Consider the following 25,334-nt stretch of genomic DNA (forward strand, 5'->3'; position numbering starts at 1 on the left):
AAGAAGGTGTACCGAATATACACAAAAGGGGCATAAAGATGCAAATATTGGTAAAAATAGCAAACTAAAATGCAGTGTTAGGGAATATTGTCTGCAAAAATGTGTATGCGAGGCATACAAAAAAAAAAAAGTCTGTTAGGAGAAATGCTAATGAATTTTCACACAAACTTAAATAAAATATTCAAAGCTGATACTGCAGTACAGCAAACTGAATCTGAAATTGTAAAAATGAGAAATTGAGAGACACTGAAATTGACACATTCATCCATCTTTAACTGGTGTGTGTGTGTGTATACATATGCACATGAATGTTGCAACCAATCAGCAATAAGCACATACGTGGCAATGCTGTAATATTCAATAAAAGAGACTCCTCGAGACTTGCTCGAGAGATGCCTCCCAGATGACACTCGCTACCTGTCTGTCGTTATTTCAACCCAACATCACAGTTGATCTTCCCTTTCAGTAACATTTATCTTGGATTTCTACCTGTTTCCTTCTCCTTCTACCTGTTTTCCCTGCAATGTCAGAGATAATAGTTTGTTTTAGAGGATTGATGCCATGATAACAGCTACAGAATGCATGCGAAGCGCTTTGGACGCTAGAAAGTGTTATAATATAAATGTTAAGTGTCACCTATTCTGAACTCATGATTTACCATCCCAGCCTGAAAGCCTCCATTTGTTATGTCTTTCTCCATTGAAAAGGAAGTATATTAAAACTCTACTGGGTCACAACTTTCATCTGGAATCTTTCAGCAGGTTTGAAGATTTGGTGAACATTTCAGATAGAAATGAACTTCAAGTGGTTCTGGCTCCTGGCCATTGTCCTGGTCTTAGGATTCGCCAGTTTCGCAGATGCCAGGGGTGGCCGTGGTGGAGGTGGCCGCGGTGGTAGAGGTGGCAGAGGAGGCCGTGGGGGCAAAGGACAAAAACGTAAGTCACCAATTTAAATTACTTTCACTTTTTATAAAACTATTTAATAGCTGATACTAGTTTATTCTCCAGCTGTGACCCTGTTCCTAGAAGGGGTGGAGGGGGAACCATGCCATAAATTTGGAAAAACATGATTGGATGGCATATTTTTTTACAGTGCATAAAAAGCAGGGTAGCAGCAGTAGGAAGGGACCAGTGTTTGGCTCCCTAGACAACCTAGTTACTGACCACTGATTTCAACTGCTTCCAAAGCAGGTAGCCAAAAGGCAGGTGGTGTGAATTGTGTTGGTGGTTGATTCCGAGTGGATCCATTCTATTATCATCTTTCAATCCAATGCATGTCTACTTAAAAGTACAATCTGTTGATATTAATGGGTCATACTCTGCAAGTTCCTTTGGGCTACAGACCCTTCTAGATCAGCAAGTCAGATTGTTATCTCTCCCCCTCCTCATCAGGTGATGTGATAATGATAAGGAGAGGTGCAGGTGGGTGTAGCTTCACCCACATGGGCTCATTTTTCAAATGGGAACACCGGGTGGGACTCATTGGCCCATGGACCAGGGGTTCCCCACCTCTGTATGCCTACTCATTTGCCCCTGTACAAAAGGTTACAAGAGTCATGGCTGATAAGCCAAATGACTAGAGGAGGACTTTCACACAGTCAGGGTTCGCTTTGCTATACAGGAAGATGGAGTGACTGGCTTCATGTAGGAAATAGATGAAGGCATGAACTGATATATGAATGTTCAACAAGACTACTACTACTACTACTACTACTACTACTACTACTAATAAAAAACTTGCTGACCCTAGCCAGGTTCATGGTGGCGCAACTGAGCTCTACTTCAGGAGGCAAAATGTAATGGCGTGCTGTGGGGAAAAGTTAAGACCATGCCTGACATCTTGTTGGTCACCAAGCCAAATACCAGCCACATATGGTGATCCATCAGAGATGTGGTAAACGTCCTATTTGTGCTATATACTTGCAGATGTTGAGCACCTAGCAGGCCACAATACAATGCCTGTGTACTCCATTTATCTTGATGGGTCACAACTTTCAAAGAGGGAAATAAGCCTTTGTATTTTCTGCCCATTTATTTGCTTAGCTCAGTGAGACCTTTTAGATATGTGACAACTTCCTAACATAACAACAATGACCAAAAAACTAGAGACAAGGCCAGAGAAAGCTTCCAGAACATATATAAAGAGGCTCATTTGGTTCAGGGAGGTCCTCTGTCTCTGCTGAGAGGCATCACACAGCTCCAAGTTCTTAAGATCTGAAGACATCCAGCTTCCTGCAGTCTTGAAAAAACACCCTTGGGAGTTCCTTTCCCATAGCTCTTGGGCAACCAGTAGACTAAAGCTAATGGCAGAGCTGAGGTTTTGCTGTGTGTGTAATTGACTTCACTCTTTGAAGGTAAAGGTTACCACTGAGCATACTTATTTTCCATGTGTACCTATAAACAGAACATTGTTTTACATTTGGAATTTTGAAGGACTTTGGTGATCAGGCTGTATCCTATTTCTCTTCTGCTTGGAAATCTTCATGGCTAATGTTGACCTGAATATAAATTAAACTATTCCTCAATGAATTTTGATTTCTCAACTTTTCTTATTGAATAGGCAACTGTAACGTACCTCCTAGTCGGAGAAGAGACTGTGGATACCCTGGAATACCTAGAAGTACATGTTTAAAAAGAAACTGCTGTTTCAGCAATGCTATCAAGAATTCAAAATGGTGTTTCTACCGTGAGTAGCACATTTGAGTAAAATATTCTCATGTGTGGCCCATCCCCCACTATGAAACATCAAGAATTATGTAAAGCTAATCAGAAATTTTGCAGTAGATACTTTTCTGAGTCTTGAAAAATTACCCTTGGGAGATTTTCTTTTCGCAGTAGATACTTTTCTTTCTCATCCCCTCCACTATAAAAAGGCCATCTTGCATAGTTTTCTTAGAATATTCTCCACCATTTTTTGTGGAAACCACTACTATGCAAACACACCAGTATCCTTCTCACTCCTCCTATCAATGCTGTGGAATGATGATGTTCACCCTCCACGCCCAACCCCTGGTCCTGCCTGCTGCACACGCAGATGCGCTCCAGGTGACAAAAAAGGATGCAATGTCACTGTTACATCCCTTAGTTGACTACCCAAGTAGGAAGCCATCCAGACAAGACCAAGGATAACCTCCAACTTATCCATAACCAATGAAATTCCTCCCAAGCCCTATTCAGCTTCCCATCAGTTGAAACAGGAATGTTCACCCTCTAAGCAGCTTTCTCTTCTTTTCATTTCAGCAAATTAGAACAACATGAATGAAGTCACAGACCAGGAACCTCCAACAACGGCATCCCTCCAAGACAAAAACAGAAAACAAAATACTGGCATAGCTGTAGCTTTCTACATTTCCTTCTCTCTACCCTGATTTCCTGCTTCTTTCCTTGCCAGGGAGGTCAGTTTATATCTATCTGCGCACAACAACTGCAAATCCTCTCCCCCAAAATCTATAAATGTAGCTAATTAGTCTCAGCTCCATTTTGCCAACTTTGGTTATTACACTTGAGAATGTAGAAATGCATTTATTTCTCCGTGTGCATTATATTTGTGAAACCATTTTGTGCATATTAAAGCATTGTTAAAATGATGTGTTTCTCTTTTTAATGCTCTTGACATATTTTCACCTTTAAACTATTATCTCACAGCCGTGCAAAGTGACATAAGTCTATTCTCCAAGCAGGCTAGATATCTAGCGCTATATTTTACAAGAATACAGTCCAGAGCTTGAGATTATTTTTAGCCACACTCATAGAATCAGCTGGTGTTTAATAGCTCTCTATCCAACAGTGGACATCCATCCATCAACCTTTAACTTAAAGGTACATGGCAGAAAGGTGCCTGTGCTACAAATGGCTTCAGGTGACTTAAAGCTGTTGGGCCACATCACGTGATGTGTAGAGGCAAAGGGGGCAGGGGGAGCTGTGGTGGACCTATGGGAAATTGGTCCATTCCAAGTTATGACAATCATTCAGACTCAGAGCATCCTCCAATCCATTCACTGTGAAATCCAAAGAGACACAATTCCATCATTCTTTCTCGAGTGTGAGAGTGTCATCCTTTTGTCAGTGTGAGATTGAAATGGTTTGCATCAGCTACAGATCCAGTCCTTTATCCAGTATGGTACCTGCTCATCTCTCCCTGTGGCTAATGCAGCTTTGCGGGGATGATTTAACTTAAGAGCCCACTGCCCAAGATAGGACAATAGGACCTACAACAAAATGTTGCAGCATATATTCACCTTCTAACAGAAGCACTGTTGTTCAGGGTTCTAGCCAGCTATCCTCTCCAACCAGGATGTACCACTGCCACCCTCCCCATCCCCCCTCAGTTTTCTGTTTTTCTTTCCTGACTGACACCGAACTGTTGACTGACACTGAACTGTCTGCACCATGGCTATAGAGAACATTCTGGGGCTGTTTGGGCTATCTGTCTTAAAAGAAATGTACATTGAGAGGTGACTGTGTATAACAACTGACAGCTGTGCACATTAAGCAGGCCTCATGGAAAACATGCACATAATCCTTTCAGGAAGAGGTCAATATACCTAATCTCCCACAAGTCTTGGGTATTGTGCATATATCAACTAAATTTTGCACATTCTCCTACCGTTATGAATAATCCCAAATAGGCTTTTAAAAAACAATCTTTGTAATTCTAGTGATCTCTGAACATGCTAATGACTCCTTCATGTTTCCCAGTGGATCCTGTTTTAGTAACCATTTCCTGGGATTCTCAACTTGCATTTGCTATTACATGAAAAAAATATTAAGATGAGGAAATAGCCATTTATAGCTCTGGATATTATCACAAAATGTACAGCTAAAGAGTTTTGTTACATGTTAAAGAATACTACATCAAAGGCAGATTTGGAGTGGTGCAACTGGTTCCCTCGCATTAGGTGGCTAGCTGAGGGGGAGACTTCCTGCCTCCTTCCTAAAACCTAGTAAGAGCTGGGCTTTGAGAAGGAGTCATGATGACTCTGACAGGTCCTAGAGCATGGGGAGGCAAACTAAGGTGATCCACTCAGATCAACAAGCAAGAATAATTATCAACGGTAACATCACAGAGGATTGTATAACAAGAAAAGGATTTGGAGTGAAATTAAGAGGAATTTGGATATATGGAGTAGTTTAAACTTACCTTTTTTTGGGAAAGATTTCAACCATAAAAATGAACGTGTTACTGAAAATGCTCTTTTTATTCCAAACAATACCTGTGATGGGAGGGGAAGACAGCCTCAAAAAATGGTAAAGAGATATTTCCAGGTTCATCTGGCAAGGGAAAAGACCCTGAATCAAACCCCCGTTTTTAATTGACATAAAAGAAGGAGGGAGGTTCTCATTGCCGGATCTAACATTATATTACAAGGCTGCCTGCCTAACCTGGATTAAGGAGTGGTGTACTTTACAGGACTCAAGCCTACTAGATCTGGAAGGCTATGACAACCAGTATGGTTGGCATGTGTACCTAGGGTACGACAAAGTAAAGGTCCATACAAACTTCCTAACCCACATCATAAGAAGGCCCCTTTACATGGTCTGGGCAAACTATAAAGAGCTCTTGGAACCCAAAGCACTGTGGTGGATTTCCTCCTGGAAGCACTTTTCTTAAAAAAGAAAAATATGAAAGAAAACTGGATGGCATACAAAATATTAGTTAAGGAGGAAGATAATCAATTGAAACTTAAAAATTTCGAGGAAATAAGAAAACACTTATCAGATTGACTACTATACCATCAATTGAATGAGACATTTAAAGTAGACATAAGAAAAGGATTTGCAACAGAACCATCTAGATTAGAGAATGATCTGATTGATTCAAAAACTAAAATGCTTTCCGAAATGTACTGACTCCTCCTTGACTGGGAAGTCAGATAAACCTGGAAAGGAGGTAAAATCCATCATGATAAAATGGGCACAGGACTTTGGCTATAATATCTTAATGAAGGATTGGAAAAACCTCTGGAGGACCAATATGAAATTTACCGCTTGTTACACATTGAGAGAAAACTTTCTGAAAATGCAGTACCATTGGTACATTACTCCCTTAAAACTATCCAAAATGTTAAGAATGTATCAAACAAATGTTGGAGATGCAGAGAAGCAGTGGGATTGATGCTACACATGTGGTGAAGTTGCAGAAAAATTAAGGAATTTTGGGATGAAATATATATATGAAACTTTAAAAAAATGCTTAAGATTGTTGTCAGAGCCACCCGAGGTCCCAGCTCACAAGAGACCAAAATCCAGTCCAAGTTATATACAAAAGGTTTTATTGAAGAACATTGTTGTCGTTACATCCAAGCTCCGTGGCTCAGCATCTTTTACCCTTAGATGTTTGAAGTCCCCTCTGAGTCAGTCCCGCCCCTGCACCAGCTTAAGAGGCTTGTACTGCTCCACCTTTTCCTCTCCTTCCTTTTCCGCAGGGTCTTCCTGCCCCCCTGTGCTCCCTCCCTTCGGGACTCCCCCGAGGCTGAGTCTTCTGACGCCTGCTCCCCCCTCCTTCGTGCTTTGGGACCAGGCTCCTCCTCAGGGCTCTCCTCCTCATTTCCGCGCGCCTCCACCTTTGAACTTGGCGCGCGTACGTTGCCTCTGACCTTCCTTTCGACCGTTACGCTACTCTCGGTACTACACTCCTCCCCTTCCGGCAGGATGTTCTGCTCCGAACTCCTTCCCCTCTCTGCTCCCTGTTCTGCTCTTTCTGACACACTGGTAACTCCACCCCCTTCACTCCGTTCCGACGGAGAGGCCGGTCCCGATCTCCAACCCCCACTGGGGATTCCCTCTTCGTTCCCCTGCTTCTGACTGCTTCCCTCTCTACTGCCCCTTGGCCTGACCAGGGGGGCTCCCTTTTGGGAATCCTCGGATTCACTTGACGGACTCACTGACAACCTCGGGTCATCGTCGTCCTCTTCCTCGTCACCCTGGGACCCCTCCCCCTCGCTCTCTGTCCCTGAAACCCTGACATCCATCCCCCCCTCGAAGCCCCCCCTTCCCCCCTCCCGCCCATCGGGTGCAGGTTGTAGGAGCTGCAGCTCTTCGGAGGTGGATGCAGGATACAGGTTGTGTACCTCCATTTCCTCTGCTTGCAGTTCGGTGTATGAGTGTTCGAATTCGGGTTCTTGACCCAAAGTGTTCTCTTCTCCCTCTTCCATTGGTACCTCGTCTGGTGCTGCCGGCCAAGGTCCCGTCAGCCATTTCCTGCGCCAGTCCTCCTCTGGTTGCTCGTCCCACCAATAAGAGGGTTCTGTGTCCACCCCTGAGCACGATCCCCTGGGCGGGCTAGATTCTGGCGTTCTCTCCTCGGCTGAAGAAAAACCCCGGAAAGTACTGTCTGAGAGTGTGGGCGTAAAGAGCCAGTCATCAAAGTACTCGGCTGGCATGGGTCTATGCGGGAAAAGGGCATGGAACTCGTCTTTTAGAAGAGGTTCGTCTAAAGCGTAGCCCGGCACCCAACCGTTGGCTGGAGTGCCCTCTGTGGCTAGAAAGTATTCTACCCCCTCTTTCCCCCATCTCGAGTCCAGGATTTCTGTGACCTCGTTGAGTGGTTCGGCCCTAGGCGCCCTCTCCCTCTCCTGTGACTTAGTGTGTAGTTGCGGGACTGTTTCAGACTCCTGAAACCTGTGCGGTGCCTTGTAGGGGGTGAGCACCGACCTGTGAAATACCGGATGCACTCTGGAACCTTCGGGGAGGGCTAGTCGAAAGGCTACAGGGTTGATCTTAGCCTCCACCTGGTACGGCCCTAACTGCCTGTGCCCTAGCTTCTTCTTGGCCAACGACTTGGCTGGCATCGCTTGGGCCGCTAACCACACCCAGTCCCCCACCTGGATCTCCTCCCCCGCTCTCCTGTTTTTGTCTGCCTGCACCTTATATGCTTGCTTGGCCAGCTCCAAATGTCTCCGCAACTCTTCGTGCACCTCCTGCAGCTCCGCTGCAAACTGGTCGGCTTCTTGCGGCACCCCCTCTCTCGGTGCCCCGAACCCCGGGAAGGTTCTGGGATGACGACCGTTGTTCGCGAAGAACGGCGTCACCCCCGTGGACGCGTGCTTCGTGTTGTTATAGGCAAACTCTGCCATCGGCAGGTAGTCCACCCAAGCTGCGGGTCGCTGATTGGCGTAACATCTCAGGTACTGCTGCATGATCGCGTTGACCCTCTCAGCTTGGCCGTTGGTCTGTGGGTGTCTCGCCGACGTAAGGTTGATCTTGACGTTCAGGATACCTAAAAGCTTCTGCCAAAAATTGGAAACAAACTGGCGCCCCCTGTCGGACAGGATGGACTGCGGCAGCCCATGCACCTTGAACACGTGATCAATGAAGAGTTTGGCCGTCTGTTCCGCCGTCGCCACCTTTGCGCACGGAATGAAGTGCGCCATCTTGGTGAACAGGTCCACAACCACCAGTACCGCCGTCTTCCCTCTGGAGCTGGGCAGGTCAGTAACGAAGTCCAGGGCTACCCTCTCCCACGGTTGCTGTGGCGTTTCCAGCGGTTCCAACAGCCCCGCTGGCTTCTGGTGTACTGGCTTGGACCTTTGACAAGTGTCACACCTGGCGACGTAATCCGCTACCTCTCCACGCATCCGAGGCCACCAAAAGTCCCTTGCCACCAGCTCTATTGTCTTCTCCTTGCCGAAGTGGCCCGCACTGGGGGCGTCGTGCAACTGCTGCAGAACCTTTGCGCGAAGCTCGTCGCTTGGCACGTAGAGGGCACCTTTGCGAGTTAGCAGCCCGTCGCGTAGTTGGAAATCTTCGCCACTCTGCACACCTCTGCGCAACTCCTCCATTTTGGACTGTGCGAACTGATCCACTTGCAACGCGCGTCGCACCGCGTCCAGATCTACTGTGATGGCAGCGCACGACCATGCCTGCGGTGTGAAAATGTGCCTGGCTGCTACTGGTGTCGCTTCATCGAGATATTGCGGTTTCCTGGATAGCGCATCGGCTATAACGTTGGAATCTCCGGGGATGTACTCTATCCGGAAGTCGAAATCCGCGAAGAATTCCGCCCAGCGCATGTGTCTCTGGCTTTGGAGCTTCGCCGTGCGCCAATACTCTAGGTTCTTGTGATCCGTGCGGACCTGTACTGTGTGCTTGGCTCCTATGAGGAAGTGTCGCCACGCTTTGAACGCTGCGTGAATGGCCAACAGCTCTCTGTCCCATATGGTGTAGTTTTGCTCCGCCTTGCTGAGCTTTCGGGAGTAAAAGGCACCGGGTCTCCAGTTCCCATGTGGATCTTCTTGCAGGAGCACGGCTCCAACCGCCCTGTCTGACGCGTCGGTCTCTACTCGCATGGGCCTGCCTGGATCCACGTGCAGCAGCTGCTCCTCGGAGGCGAAAAGGCTTTTAAGCTTCCGAAAAGAGCGCTCCGCCTGTTCCGTCCACACGAACCTCTTCTTCTTGGAACTCAGAGTGTCCGTGATCGCTGCTGTCTCCTTTGCAAAACCTCTGATGAATTTGCGGTAGAAGTTGGCGAAGCCGACGAATCTCTGGACTTCCTTCCGATTGCGTGGGCTCTTCCAGTCCAACACCGCGCGGACCTTGACGCTGTCCATGGCCAGCCCCTTGTCGGACAGCTTGTAGCCCAGGAAATCCACCTCCGTCACATCAAACTGGCACTTCTCTAACTTCTCCCGTAGTCTTTGCAGGACTTCCTTTACGTCCCTCTCGTGGGCCTCTTCCGTCTCCGAAAAGATCAGGATGTCGTCGAGGAAACACACACATTTCTTGTAGAGGAGTCCCGCTAGCACGTGATGCATAAAGGCTTGGAATACGTGAGATCCATTTTGGAGACCAAACGGCATAACTCTGTATTCATACGTGCCCAGAGGCGTGAACATGGCCGTTTTCCACTCATCGCCCTCCCGGATGCGTATGAGGTTATACGCTCCACGCAGATCCAACTTGGTGAAGATCTTCCCCTTCCTCACGGTTGCTAGGAGATCATCTATCTTGGGCATGGGGAAGGCCTTGGGCTTGGTCATACTGTTTATGAACCTATAATCCACAATGAGTCTTTTTTGGGGCGTGTCTTTCTTCTTAACAAAGAACACAGGACTGCCCCCCACTGCTTTCGATTCCCGGATGAATCCACGCTTCAAATTGTGCTCTATGAACTCCCTGAGCTCTTGCATCTCGTCCTCAGACATGGAATACAGTTTTGCAGTCGGCAACTGCGCCCCCGGCACCAGGTCGATGGCACAATCATAAGGTCTGTGGGGCGGCAACTGGTCAGCTTCCTTCTCGCAGAAAACCTCCAGGAACCCTTCGTACTTGCTAGGTACTGCCTGCACCATGCCAAGTCGCAGCTGGTGCTCAACCCCCTCCTCCTGGCAGGACTGGATGCAATTTTGAGCACAGTACGATGAGCAAAAGGTGATCTGGCGTTGGTACCACGCTACAGCAGGACTGTGTCTCTCCAGCCAACTCATGCCTAATACTATAGGCGTGTCAGACAGTTGGGTGACATTGAAGCTAATGACTTCTCGGTGATCTCCTATCCGCATCACCATGGGAGGTGTCTGTTGCACAACTTGCCCTCCTAGCAATTTCCTGCCATCCACCGTGACTACGTTCAGAGGCGTTGTGGCGGGCAGAAGCGCTATGCGATGCTGCTTGACGAATTGCATCCCCACGAAATCGGCGTTGCTCCCCGAATCGATCGTGAGGGGCACTTCTAGGGTGGTCCCATTTGGCAACTGAAGTGTTGCAGTGAGCTGCACCGCTGGCTTGGGTGGTAAAGGGTCTGTGGGTTGCAAAGACGCTGGGGACTGTTCTACAGATTCGCCTGGCTGAGCCCCAGCAATTCTGCTTGCAGCCAGGCATTGTCGTTTCCCTGAGGTTCCTCTTCCTGGATCACTTCTGCAGCTACCGTTGCTAAAGCTGCAGTGTGTTTCTGGAGCCTCTGGGGGCACTCTTTCGCCATGTGCAGTGCACTGTCGCAGATGTAACACTTCCTGGTCCCTCTAGGAGGCTTCACCTTTACTGCACCGGAAACTGGGGCTCTGGCTGTTGCTTGAGCCTTAGCACCACCAAGTTCCATCGGCTCCTCCCCCTGCCTCCCCAGCGGCGAGGGATGTGACTGACTGAACTCCCTGGGGATGAAAGAAGACGTCCTCGCTGGTGGACGCACCTGACATTCTTCCTCATTGTGCCAAGGACGTCCCTCGTGACGTATCCCAATCGCCAGAACCCTCTGCACCACCTCCTCCAGGGTCTGAGGTCTGTCTCCCCTGGCAAGTTCGTCCTTTATGGGACCGCTGAGACCCTCCCAGAACAAATCCCTCACAGGTGTGCAGTCTTTCTCCCAGCGTAACGCAGTCAGTAAAGCAAAAAATCTGGAATGGTACTGACGCACAGTGGCTTTGCCTTGCCGCAGTCCAAATATCTCCCTGCGTGCAAGATCCAAATCTACGGTTGACTGGAAGCAGGCATCCATCGCTTTAATGAATTCATCAGAATCGCGGCGGGCAGGGCCATCTTCACACCACAAATTGCGCAACCAGTCTCTGGCCGGCCCATGCAAGTGAGAAACAATAAACCCCACTTTCTCCTCCTCATCTTTAAAGTCATGACAAAGCAAGTGTAATGCATACAAAACGTCTGCTCTGAAACTGGGGTAGTGCTTCAGGTTCCCATCGAAGTGGGTGACTAGGCTGCCCCCCCGCCTTCCAAGTCCAATGCCCTCTGATCTGGACCCTGGGAACCCTTCCCTGTTTGCACGCTCCCACCTTGTTTGCAGGTCCTGGCAGCGCTTCTCCATTTCGTCATGCTTCTTCTGAGACGCAAGGACTGCAGCGGTGAGTTCGGAAACTGTAGTTCGCAGTGCTGTCAGCTGATCCTCCGCACTCATGGCTGTCACCGTTTGTGAGCTTTGCAAAAAAAAAAATTTGCGTTCTTTGTGAGGGGACTTACTGTCAGAGCCACCCGAGGTCCCAGCTCACAAGAGACCAAAATCCAGTCCAAGTTATATACAAAAGGTTTTATTGAAGAACATTGTTGTCGTTACATCCAAGCTCCGTGGCTCAGCATCTTTTACCCTTAGATGTTTGAAGTCCCCTCTGAGTCAGTCCCGCCCCTGCACCAGCTTAAGAGGCTTGTACTGCTCCACCTTTTCCTCTCCTTCCTTTTCCGCAGGGTCTTCCTGCCCCCCTGTGCTCCCTCCCTTCGGGACTCCCCCGAGGCTGAGTCTTCTGACGCCTGCTCCCCCCTCCTTCGTGCTTTGGGACCAGGCTCCTCCTCAGGGCTCTCCTCCTCATTTCCGCGCGCCTCCACCTTTGAACTTGGCGCGCGTACGTTGCCTCTGACCTTCCTTTTGACCGTTACGCTACTCTCGGTACTACACTCCTCCCCTTCCGGCAGGATGTTCTGCTCCGAACTCCTTCCCCTCTCTGCTCCCTGTTCTGCTCTTTCTGACACACTGGTAACTCCACCCCCTTCACTCCGTTCCGACGGAGAGGCCGGTCCCGATCTCCAACCCCCACTGGGGATTCCCTCTTCGTTCCCCTGCTTCTGACTGCTTCCCTCTCTACTGCCCCTTGGCCTGACCAGGGGGGCTCCCTTTTGGGAATCCTCGGATTTACTTGACGGACTCACTGACAACCTCGGGTCATCGTCGTCCTCTTCCTCGTCACCCTGGGACCCCTCCCCCTCGCTCTCTGTCCCTGAAACCCTGACAATTGTGTTTACAAAAAAAACAAGAGGCCTTCCTTCTTGGGATACTGGGTTCCAATATCCCAAAAAGTGTAAGGGAATTATTCTTATATGCGACACTGGCCGTGAGAATTTTAATAGCATCAAATTGGAAAGGAGAAAAAGTACCATCAAAATTGGAGTGGCAACAAAAATTAATGGAGTACACAGGACTAGCTAAGCTAACAGGAAGAATAAGAGACTATGCAGATTAAGTATTTTTCAATAAATGGGGTTTATTTAAAAGTTACATAAAAGATTGGAACAATATAAAATCTGTGGCAGCCTTTGAATAGCTTCTGTTATACACTGAACAGGTTTAAGAAAGTACAATATTTTGGCTAAAGCAACTATCTAAAATAGACACAAACAGTGCACTAGATAAATATACATTTAAAGCAAGATGGAGTTGGTGGGAAGTCAATGAAACTGGAAGAAGACTGTGATGAACTGTAATAATATCAACAACTCTTTGATGTTTATTTGTTATGGATAAATTTGATTTTGTGTTACTTGTTTTAAGTTCACTAAAGTAATTTAAAAGCAAAATTAAAAATTAAAAAATATTGAATTTGTGAAATTATTGCCTTCAAAAATTAGCATATATGAGACCAGTAAATCTGCTAAAGTTGTGTTCCTCCTTGCATGAGAAAGTTGCAGGCTAAAAAAAAAGCAAGATTGCCAGATAAAGGAGGTTGCCAATTAAAATGTCCTAAGTCTCATTTACCTGTTGCTCAAGATAGGAAAATGCAACACATGGAAGCAGCAGCTTCTTGTGACCACAAAACGGTTGGATTTTTTTGACATAAAAGATATAAGAAATCAACTGAAATGTTGCTACAAAAGTCTGTTGACTTGCATGGTTTCCTGAACCCAACATCCAGTTCTTGGCTTTTGGGTTTACTAACGGTTATTTCATTGGCCCAATTATTGATAGCTGTTTCACCTCAAAGAGCTGCCACAGGAAGGAGGAGGTCTTCTTGAACCATATAAATTAGCCTTGCCCTTCTGAGTTTTGATATCCTGCTGTTTCTCATTGAGCTGTTCAGCAATTCATTCAGGTGGGGTAAGTCAAGTGGTCCTAGCGACTGGGAGGCAAGGGATTTGGTTTGATTTTCATTTTAATGCAGCTCTACCCACTTCGCAATACACAAACTGAAATGAGGCTATTGTTCTAAATTCAGACTTCTGCGAATTTTGTGCTACCCTCTCCAACCAAAAGAAGATGTACGGAAAGTGCACATAAGGGGCTTAGAAAGGCAGATAAAGGTGAAAATAGCGGACCAAAATGCATTCTTAGGGAATATTGCCTGCAAAAATATGTATGTGAGGCAAAGTTGCATACAAAAAATGGGGGGATGTTAGGAAAAATTCTGATGAATCTTCATGCAAACTTACAAGGAAATTCAAAGCTGATAGCAAAATATAGCAAACTGAATCTGAGATTGTAAACATGAGAAATTGAGAGACACTGAAATTGACACATTCATCCATCTCTAACTGGTGTATGTGTGTACACATATGCACATGAATGTTGTTGAAATATTTTGATTTCCATGAGCCAGTTTTAAGTTGAACTGTGGTCTGCAGAAAGAGCCTGGTACAACCAGGTTTCCTCAGATCTCAGCTGTCTTGAATCAAGCAAGGAGCTTCCTAAATATGTCACACTTATCTGTGCAGATAAGATACAACCACTTAATTTTTGTGCCTATTGATAAATTTTAATATTGCGGTTGATCTTTCCTTTCAGAAACATTTATCTTGGATTTGTACCTGTTTCCTTCTCCTTCTACCTGTTTTCCCTGCAATGTCAGAGATAATAGTTTGTCTTAGAGGACTGATGCCATGATAACAGCTACAGAATGCATGCAAAGCACTTTGGACACTAAAAAGTGTTATACAGATGTTAAGTGTCACCTATTCTGAACTCATGATTTGCCAACCCAGCCTGAAAGCCTCCATTTGTTATGTATTTTTTCATTGAAAAGGAAGTAGATTAAACCTCTACTAGGTCACAATTTTGATCTGGAATCTTTCAAACAGGTTTGAAGATTTGGAGAACATTTCAGAAAAAAATGAACTTCAAGTTGCTCTGGCTCCTGGCCATTGTAATGGTTTTAGGATTCGCCAGTTTCGCAAACGGCCAGCAAGATGGCCAAGGTGGCAAAGGACAAAGACGTAAGCCTGCAATTTAAATTACTTTCACTTTTTTGAAAACTATTTAATAGCTAATACTAGTTTATTCTACAGCTGTGACCCTGTTCCTAGAAGTGGGGGAGGGAGAACAATGCCATAAATTTGGAAAAACATGATTAGATGGCATATTTTTTTACAGTGCATAAAAAGCAGGGTAGCAGCAGTGGGAAGGGACCAGTGTTTGGCTCCCTGGACAACCTAGTTACTGACCACTGATTTCAACAGCCTCCAAAGGCAGGTGGCCAAAAGGGAAGTGGCCTGAATTGTATTGGTGGATGATTCCTAGGGAATCCATTCCATTACTGTCTTTCAGCACAATCCAATGCATGTCTACTTAAAAGTACAATCTGTTGATATTAATGGGTCATACTCTGCAAGTTCCTTTGGGCTACAGAGCCTTCTAGATCAGCAAGTCAGATTGTTATCTCCCCCCTCCTCATCAGGTGACGTGATAATGATAAGGAGAGGTGCAGGTGGGTGTAGCTTCACCCACATAGGCTCATGGGTCAAATGGGAACACCTGGTGGGACTCATTGGCCCATGGACCGGGGGTTCTCCACCTCTGTATGGCTATTCATTTGCCCCCGTACAAAAGGTTATAAGAGTCATGGCTGATAAGCCAAGTGATCAGAAGAGAACTTTGCCCCTGAAGGTATTTATTGTAACATCAGCTTTTGTAATTCAGAAAAGCTGATGCTGCAGTAAATGTATTAGTCTTTACATGTCACAGATCTATTTGTTGCTTTTCTGGTGACAAACTAAGCATTGGCTCCTCTTTTGGAAGTTGTCAGTCATAGAATTCAATCACATCCCTATAAGTGGGCTGTTTTTCCCTATACGACCCCATGTAGATTGTTCTGCATTATGGAGATTTCGGTGTGCCAGAAACAATGCATAAGGCCTCAGAAATTGAAAGTCTCAGGTGAATAGGAAGGCCTGAAAGAAGATGAGAGGTTCTCTGTTTCTGTTCAGAACAGTTCAGGCATCACACAGCTCCAAGTTCTTAAGATCTGAAGACCTCCAGCTTCCTGCTGTTTGAAAAATCACCCTTGGGAGTATCTCCCCTATGGCTCTTGGGCAACTAATAGACTAAAGCTAATGGCAGAGCTGAGGTTTAGCTGTGTGTGTAATTGACTTCACTCTTTGAAGCTAAAGGTTACCAGTGAGCATACTTATTTTCCATGTGTACCTATAAACAGAACATTGTTTTACATTTGGAATTTTGAAGGACTTTGGTGATCAGGCTGCATCCTCTTTCTCTTTTGCTTGGAAATCTTCATGGCTATTGTTGACTTGAAGCTAAATTAAACTATTCTTCAATGAATAAAGGACTCTCAACTTTACTTATTGAATAGGCAACTGCAATGTACCTCCTAACCGGAGAAGAGAATGTGGATACTCTGGAATACCTAGATTTAAATGTTTAAGAAGAGGGTGCTGTTTCAACAATTCTATCAGGAACACAATATGGTGTTTCTACCGTGAGTAGCACATTTGTGTCAAATATTCTCATGTGTGGCCCCTCCCCCACTTTGAAACATATTTTTTTTACTCTCTTCCATTCAGTGATGTTGCAATAGAAAAAAAAATGCCAGGAGGAGACCAGTGTGTGTGAATAATGTAAAGCTAAGCAGAAATTTCGCAGTAAATATTTTTCTGAGGTTTTTCCTTTCTCATTCCCCTCCACTATAAAAAGGCCATCTTGCATAGTTTTCTTAGAATATTCTCCTCCATTTTTTGTTGAAACCACTACTATGTAAACACACCAGTATCCTTCTCACTCCTCCCATCAATGCTGTGGAATGATGATGTTCACCCTCCACGCCCAACCCCTGGTCCTGCCTGGTGCACACGCAGATGCGCCCCAGGTGACAAAAAGGATGCAATGTCACTGTTTGCATCTACATCCCTTAGCAGGCAGCCCAAGTAGGAAGCCATCCAGACAAGACCAAGGATAACCTCCAACTTATCCATAACCAATGAAATTCCTCCCAAGCCCTATTCAGCTTCCAGACAGTTGAAACAGGAATGTTCAACCTATAAAGCAGATTTCTCTTCTTTTCATTTCAGCAAATTAGAACGACATGAATGAAGTCACAGACCAGGAACATCCGACAACGGCATCCCTCCAAGACAAAAACAGAAAACAAAATGCTAGCGTAGCTTTCTCTACCCCAATATCCTGCTTCTTTCCTTGCCAGGGAGGTCAGTCTGCAAACAACAACGGCAGATCATCTTCCCCCAAAGCTATAAATGTAGCTTATTAGTCTCAGCTCCATAGTATTTTTTTGCCAACCTTGGCTATTTCTCTTGAGAATATAGAAATGCATTTTATTTCCCCAATTGCATTATCTTGCAAACTTGGCCCTCCAGATGTTTTGGGGCTACACCTCCCATCATCCCTAGCTAATAGGACCAGTGGTCAGGGATGATGACCAAAACACTAGGAGGGCCGAGTTTGCCTATGTCTGCTATAAACGTAGCTAATTAGTCTCAGCTCCATAGTATTTTTGCCAACCTTGGCTATTACTCTTGAGAATGTATAAATGCATTTTATTTCCCTCTGTTTGCATTATCTTTATGAAACTTTCTTGCACATTCAGTATATTAAAGCATTGCAGAAAAAATGATGTGTTCTCTTTTTGATGTACTTTTAAAAAAATTCACCTTTAAGCTCTTCTCTCACAGCCGTGCAAAGTGACACAAGTCTATTTTCCAAGCAGGCTGGACATCTAGCGCTATATTTTACAAGAATACAGTCTAGAGCTTGAGATTATTTTTGGCCAAAATCATAGAATCAGCTGGTGTTTAATAGCTCTCTATCCAACAGTGGACATCCATCCATCAACCTTTAACTTAAAGGTACATGGCAGAAAGGTGCCTGCGGGACAAATGGCTTCAGGTGACTTAAAGCTGTTGGGCCACATCACGTGATGTGGAGAGGCAAAGGGGGCAGAGGGAGCTGTGGTGGACCTATGGGAAATTGGTCCATTCCAAGTTATGACAATCATTCAGACTCATAGCATCCAATCCATTCACTGTGAAATCCAAAGAGATACAATTCCATCACCCTTTTTCAAGTGTGAGAGTGTCCATCCTTTTGTCAGTTTGAGATTGAAATGGATTGCATCAGCTACAGATCCAGTCCTTTATCCAGTATGGTACCTGCTCATCTCTCCCTGTGGCTAGTGCAGCTTTGTGGGGATGATTTCAGACTCAAAGCATCATCCAATCACTATCCTATTCTCATACCAGGTGCTGGCTGCTTAAAAGGACAATCTGAGAAAAACTCACCATCCATTGGCTTTGCCCTCCACACAGCCCAAGGCCCAGCTTGCATCCCAATTTGCCAAAGCAGGGAGCAGGCTTATGTCCTCTCCGCCCACCAGGAAGGGCCCAGTTTGAATTCCCCTGTTGGGGCCCCAGTGAAGCATCCTTCGTCCCTCAATGCCGCCGCATGAAAAAGGGCAAGTGGGCTTCTCATACCATGGGACAGGGCTGTCAAACAATTTCAGAAATATTTTAACTTAAGAGCCCACTGCCCAAGATAGGACAACAGGACCTACAACAAAATGCTACAGCATATCCTCACCTTCTAACAGAAGCACTGTTGTTCAGGGTTCCAGCCAGCTATCCTCTCCAACCAGGACGTACCACTGCCACCCCCCACCCCCCTCAGTTTTCTGTTTTTCTTTCCCAGCTTAAACCGAACTGTATGCATCATGGCTATAGGGAACATTCTGGGGCTGTTTGGGCTATCTATCATACGAAAAATGTACGTCGAGAGGTTACTGTCTATAACAACTGACAGCTGTGCACATTAAGCAGGCCTCATGGAAAACATGCACATAATCCTTTCAGGAAGAGGTCAATATACCTAATCTCCCACAACACTTGGGTAATGTGCATATATCAACTAAATATTGCACATTCTCCTATTGTTATGAATATTGAAATTGAAATACTTTGTCACTTGTACAACTTGTACAGTGAGATTACACGAGCACCCCCCCACTCAGCTCTGTTAGTCTTAATTCTCCTTGTTTACTAACGCACACCCACCAAACCCGAAAGTCAGTTGCCCTGTTGTTATCTTTTCATTCAGCAGCCTAACAGCCCAAGGATAGAAGCTGTTCTTTACCCTGTTGGTGCGACTAATCATGCTTCTATATCTTCTGCCTGAGGGCAGGAGATCAAGAAAGTGCCATCCAGGGTATAAATCATCCCTAAGTATTTTCCTCACTCTTCTGAGGCAACGTTCTTCCGCTATTTCATCCAGCGGATTCACGGGACAGCGCATAATATCTTGTGCTGTATTCACCACCCTCTGTAGGCACTTCCTATCAGTTGATGTCAAACCAGCATACCACACCGTGATGCAGTATGAAAGGACACTTTCTATTGTGAACCGGTAGAATGAGATCATCAAATGTTGATTGACATCATTCTTTCGCAATACTCTGAGGAGATGGAGTGTCTGTTGGGCTTTCTTAACTATCTGGGTTGTATTGATTTTCCAAGTAAGGTCTTCACTGAGATAAACTCCTAGGAATAATCCACAACAGGCTTTTAAAAAACAATATTTGTAATTCTAGTGATCTCTGAACATGCTAATGACTCCTTCAAGTTTCCCAGTGACCCTGTTTTAGTAACCATTTGCTGGTATTCTCAATTTGCATTTGCTATTAGAGTTCTGCAAAGGATCTCTCACAAATATACGGTGTGCACTCCCTAGTGGGGGGAAATATACTTTAAGTGATCACACCATTAATGCCACCCCACAACACCCTAAACTACCGGTGATTCACAGAGAACTGATATCTATATTACAGCAGAAGGAGGGAAACCTGAAATGCATATTAGTATATTTTTACTTTCTTTTCTTCTACGGCATGTGCATCTTGGGAACTTGTACATCTCATCTCCTGGCCTGCACTCTCTTAATGAGAGCAAGGTGAACTTTGGTAATACGACACCCTGAGCATGCCACTCCCCCAACTTAATATTTCTAACTTTGATTAGGTATCTGTATAAATCTAAGTATTATAATTATTGTGCACCCCCTTGGTTCGGTGCCCCTGTGCGGGGGAACCGCTCAAAATCCAGTGCTGATGAGGCACAACGTAGGTGGCCGTTTGTCCACCAGTTCATAATGAATTGTGATATCCAGCAAAGTATTGTCTTCAGTGGCTTCAATATGCTTTTCTGAATGTCAGCATAGATCAAAAATGCTTCTTCCTCCAACAGCCCTTTTCTTAGAATGGGCATAGCTCCTTTTTTTACAGCAGGCAGCACTCTAATTGAAGTGTTGTTGGAGAACAGTCCTATATCTGAAGTATTGGTCTTGTTGAAGTACATCTTAAAGATGAAGAACGACAAGAAGGAAGAGCAGTCTGGGGCCTTGTAGATGCCCATCAACTGTTGCCACCAGGACAGCAGCCTGAGCAGGCACACAAGTCATTGTCCTCCCTAATATGGTGAAATGCAGTGTATTCCTATTTACATTCCAGTGGCTATTTATAAATGTGCAAATGTTATGCACTTTGCCTCCCTTTCCAAGATGCATTTCCTTGTTCTTGGCCTTGGATAAGGGCTGCAGGAAATTCAGGAAAAGCACAGTGAGACTTATCTACCACCTTCGTTTTCTCATAGGCCTAAATTTGCATCTATACATATCAATTAGGATATACATGTTCTATGCAAATGTGTGTGATGGGCCTGTGCTTGAATCTTTTAAGTACCTCCTTAGGCAGACATTACAAATGATGCAAATGTTGCTTCTCCACTGGTAATTCAAGTCCTGATTATGTCCTAGTGCCTTAGAAAGAGAAATCCTTCAGGATGCTGCACAGAAGAGTCACTTCCACACACATCCTCACAAAGGTGGCAGATTGCTAGGGATGGCCAAATCTCTCAAGTTCAGATTATCTTTCTACATCACTGTGCATTTATTTTAAAAATCAGCATTTTAGCCTGACTGAATCTTGCTTTTTAGCATTGAATCAGCATTTTAGCATGACTGATTAGTGCTGCCAATATACACATTTTAATGTAATTTTGCCTGATGTACACATTTTTGCAAGACCATTTCACCCAATGAAATACATTTTTAATATTATTTTCATCAATATAAGCACTCTTTATTACGTACACTATACACTAGTATATGTACTTTTGTATGCCTTACTTATCTGAAGAACTGCACTGCGAAATTCAGAGAAGTGTGAATTCCAAAGGACTGTTGTTTTTCAGCTTGCATATTGCAATGGAAGAGAACTGATAGACCCATCTGGCTTAACTCTGAGGTCCTTCCTCAATATGATCCCATCTAGATGGTTCTGCACAGTGGAGATTTCAGTGGGCCAGAAAGAGAGAACAGCGGGCCAGATGCCGGCAGAATGCATAGCTCTTGGCGAATGGTTCACATATTATTCCACGGGGAATATATTCCACAGCATGTTCCAGCATAGCATGTTCCAGCACATGGATATGTTTCTATATTTCAGGAGCTACACATATTCACACACAGGTTAAAACAGTTTAAACTTGCAGGATCCCAGGAGATATGATAGCCATCTTCAACTATATCAAGGGCTGTCACATGGAAGATGGAGCAAGTTTGTTTCTCCTGCTCCAGAGGGTAGAAACCGAACCAATGGATCCAAGTTGCAAGAAAGGAGATTCCAACTAAACATCTAGAATAACTTTCTGATGGTAAGAGTTGTTGACAGTGAAGAAGACTTCTTGGAAGATTGTGAACTCTCCTTCCTTGGAGGTTTTTAAGCAGAGATTGAATGGCCATCTGTAATGGATGCTTTAGATTCCTGCATTGCCGGGGGTTGGACTAGATGAACCTCAGGGTCCCTTCCAACTCTATGATTCTATGATTCCAAGAACTAGCTCCCTGTACGGTCATTTCAATGCAATAAGCTAAACAGGTAGAAAGGGAGAGAAACCATACTTGGTATTCCCCAGTTTAAATTGACTAGTGATCTAAGAGTGTAGCACAGAAATATGAGGAGGAAAGTGTAAGAAGTTGGAGGATTCCATGAGGAGAGCAAAGAACACAGGAAGAAGAATGCTTCAGCCAAGACCATATAACACTGGTCCTGAAAGACCTACATTGGCTCCCAGCATGCTTCCGAGTGCAATTCAAAGTGTTGGTGCTGCTCTTTAAAGTCCTAAATGGCCTGGGCCCAGTATACCTGAAGGAGCGTCTCCACCCCTATGGTTTAGCCTGGACACTGAGGTCCAGCACCTTCTGGCAGTTCCCTCACTATGAAATGTGAGGTTACAGGGAACCAGGCGGAGAGCATTCTCGGTGGTGGCGCCCGCCCTGTGGAATCCCATCAGATGTCAAGGAAATAAACAACTACCTGACTTTTAGAAGACATCTGAAGGCAGCCCTGTTAAGGTAAGTTTGATATTTTATTCTGTTCTAATATTCTGTTGGGAGCCACCCAGATTGGCAGGGGAAACTCAGCCAAATGGGCAGGATATGTATGTATGTATGTATGTATGTATGTATGTATGTATGTATGTAGTGGTAGTAGTAGTAGTAGTAGTAGTAGTAGTAGTAGTAGTAATATAAAAACAGAAAACCTGTATTTAGCAAAAGTGTTCCAGCATTTGCAGAAATCCTTCTCTGAGCCCATGGGATGGTGAATAGGGAGGCCTGGAGATACATCACTCTCAGCATTAGGGGACTCCCCCTGGGGACAGCGTTTGAAAGTTGGGCAGGGCTGGAATATCCAATAAGCAAAATAAGCATGTGCTTATGGAATAAGGGAAGGGGTGCACCACAGAAATTTTCCATTGCCAGATTTACCATGGACAATATGGTGCAGCTGAACAAAAAAAAACCCCAACATTTTTAAAACAATTATAGAAAAATAAACATTGTTTTCCATCTTGCTGTAGATTCTTTTTCGTTTTGATAAATAAAGTTTTATTTTACGGTTTATTATTGGTTATCTTTGAATGAGATATATATGGGCAAACCAAAATCTTTTAAGTGCTTCAGGTCTCGAAGGTATTAATCCGGCCCTGGAGTTGGGGCAGCACAACTGAAAAGACCCTGTGTCATGATCCATGGCATGACCTACTATGTTTCTGGCCCAGAACTGCTTTGAGACTCCAGGACAAGAGGAGTGGGAGCTGACTGCTGTCACTGGTACTTATGATAATCATGGGAGGCCCTTCTTCGTGTGTCCCCTCCACAAGAGGTCTGGAGAGCAGCAATATGACAATAAGCCTTTTCTGCTGTGGCTCCCTGTCTGTGCAATGCTCTCCCCATGGAGGCTCACCTGGTGCCTTCATTGTATATCTTTAGGGGGCAAGCAAAAAGTTTTATCTATAACCAGGCCTTTCCTGAAGAAAATTCCACATCCCAGTAAGGGGGGGGGGTTAATGGTTTGTTTCTGTTTCATGCTGTATTTTGTGTTCCCATTTTGTATTTTTATGCAGTGAACCAGCCTGCAAACTTCAGATGATGGGCGGTAATGAAATAGATAAATAAATCATGAGAGTTGATTGACACTCAATGGATATCAGTTACCCTCCTGACACCATCACAAAAAGGAAAAGAGCAGAAATGGAGCTCAAAAATGAAACCTCCTTCTTGACATATCAGTTGGTTCCATTCTCTCTGACTGAAAAGCACACATTCAGGATACAACAGGGAAGCTTGTTATGCACTTGGCATATGTGCAACTCAATTGCTCAGAAATTAGAAATTAATGCACTAAGTAGGTAGAAGCTGCTTTTTCTCATTTGGGAGGAGATAATGAAGTTAGCATACACACTTGGTCATAGTCTGAGAAAAGGACATCTTCCCATTGTCCTGAGGACCAGAAGGAGCACATCTGCATTTCAGATTTTAAGAAGTTTTGAACAGGTCTTAAATAGAATCCACTGATACTGCTTCCTCATCCCTCTCCTTCCTGTATATGGACCATACCTCCTATCAAAACAAGTCATTAACACAAAAGCAATATGAACCATGAAACAATGACAGGAATAAATATTCAGTGACATATCAATACATCAACTTTGAATGAATCATGAAGGAGGTTTTCCCATCCATTTCACTGTGAGTGTGGAATTTTGTGGAATCATTGCCTTTAAAAATGAGCATATATGAAGGGGATACCTAGGCCAATGAATCTGCTAAAGTTGTGTTCCTCCTTGCATGAGAAAGTTGCAGGTAAAAAAGAAAAGAAAGATTGCCAGATATAGGAGGCTGCCAGTTAGAATGTCCTGAGTCTCATTTACCTGTTGCTCAAGATAGGAAAATGCAACACATGGAAGCAGCAGCTTCTTGTGACCACAAAACGGTTGGATTTTTTTGACATAAAAGATATAAGAAATCAACTGAAATGTTGCTACAAAAGTCCGTTGACTTGCATTGTTTCCTGAACCCAACGTCCAGTTCTTGGCATTTGGGTTTACTAACAGTTATTTCATTGGCGCAATTATTGATAGCTGTTTCACCTCAAGGGGCTGCCACAGGAAGGAGGAGGTCTTCTTGAACCATATAAATTAGCCTTGCCCTTCTGAGTTTTGATATCCTGCTGTTTCTCATCAAGCTGTACAGCAACTCATTCAGGTGGGGTAAGTCAAGTGGTCCTAGCGACTGGGAGGCAAGGGATTTGGTTTGATTTTCATTTTAATGCAACTCTACCGACTTGGCAATACACAAACTGAAATGAGGCTATTGTTCAAAATTTCAACTTCTGTGAATTTTGTGTTACCCTCTCCAACCAAGAGAAGATGTATGGAAAGTGCACATTACGGGCTTAGAAAGGGAGACAAAAATGCTTTCTTAGTTAGGATTGCCTTGCTGGATCAAACCCAAAGTTTATCAGGTCCTGCATCATGGCACATGGCACATTCCTAAGCTTCAAAACTTGTTGTGGGGTGGGGTTGTTAGTGATACCCCAGCAGTACATGCACTCCTTCCTATCCCTACTCAGATGTGAATTTTCATTGGTTTGAATCTTGCCACTTGACTAAGCCATTTTCAGTCCCACCCTCGCAACGTGGGAGATAATAATACTGATTCACCTTAGAGGAATGGTGTCATCATAACTGCACTTTTGGACACTAGAAATGCTATAAAAATATCAAACCAATAACTGCCTTTTTTTGCCTTTCTTTATGGAAAAAAACAGATTGAACCTCTGTTGAGTCACACCTTTGATATGAAATGCTTTAACAGGTCTGAAGATTCTGTGAAGATTTCAGATAAAAATGAACTTCAAATGGATCTGGCTGCTGGCGCTTATCCTGATCATAGGATTGGCTAGTGTGGCGGATGCCAGGCGTGGCCGTCGCCGAGGCGGCAGCCGAGGTGGTCGACGTGATGGCCGACCCGGTTTTCGCTGGGGCCGCCGCTGGGGTCGCCGCTGGGGCCGAGGCTGAAGAGGTAAGCGACAGATTTAATTTGTTTTCATT

The 25,334-nt window shown here is 44.8% G+C and overlaps 1 protein-coding gene across 10 annotated transcripts in view; it reads left to right on the top strand.

Annotated features, from left to right (window-relative positions):
* The first annotated feature begins 460 nt into the window (after positions 1-460).
* The window catches only part of LOC310842762 (trefoil factor 3-like), a 33,644-nt gene continuing 8,770 nt past the window's right edge, over positions 461-25,334 (top strand). For 3 of the 10 annotated variants that reach the window (XR_014563344.1, XR_014563345.1, XR_014563346.1), the window contains exons 1-3: positions 13,715-13,744; positions 14,727-14,861; positions 16,235-16,360. Coding sequence is in view for 1 of the 10 variants with exons in the window: in XM_083734902.1 (XP_083591028.1) it covers positions 794-935; positions 2,560-2,685 (268 nt within the window). In the remaining 9 variants the exon portion in view is untranslated. Of the gene's footprint in view, positions 936-2,559; positions 2,686-13,713; positions 13,750-14,726; positions 14,862-16,234; positions 16,361-16,949; positions 16,969-24,459; positions 24,492-25,098; positions 25,306-25,334 lie in introns of those variants that run through there. The other 7 variants (XR_014563347.1, XR_014563348.1, XM_083734902.1 and 4 more) reach the window with 7 other exon arrangements.

Source organism: Podarcis gaigeae (genome assembly GCF_964106915.1).
Source record: "Podarcis gaigeae genome assembly, chromosome: 4".
Taxonomy (NCBI): Eukaryota; Metazoa; Chordata; class Lepidosauria; order Squamata; family Lacertidae; genus Podarcis; species Podarcis gaigeae.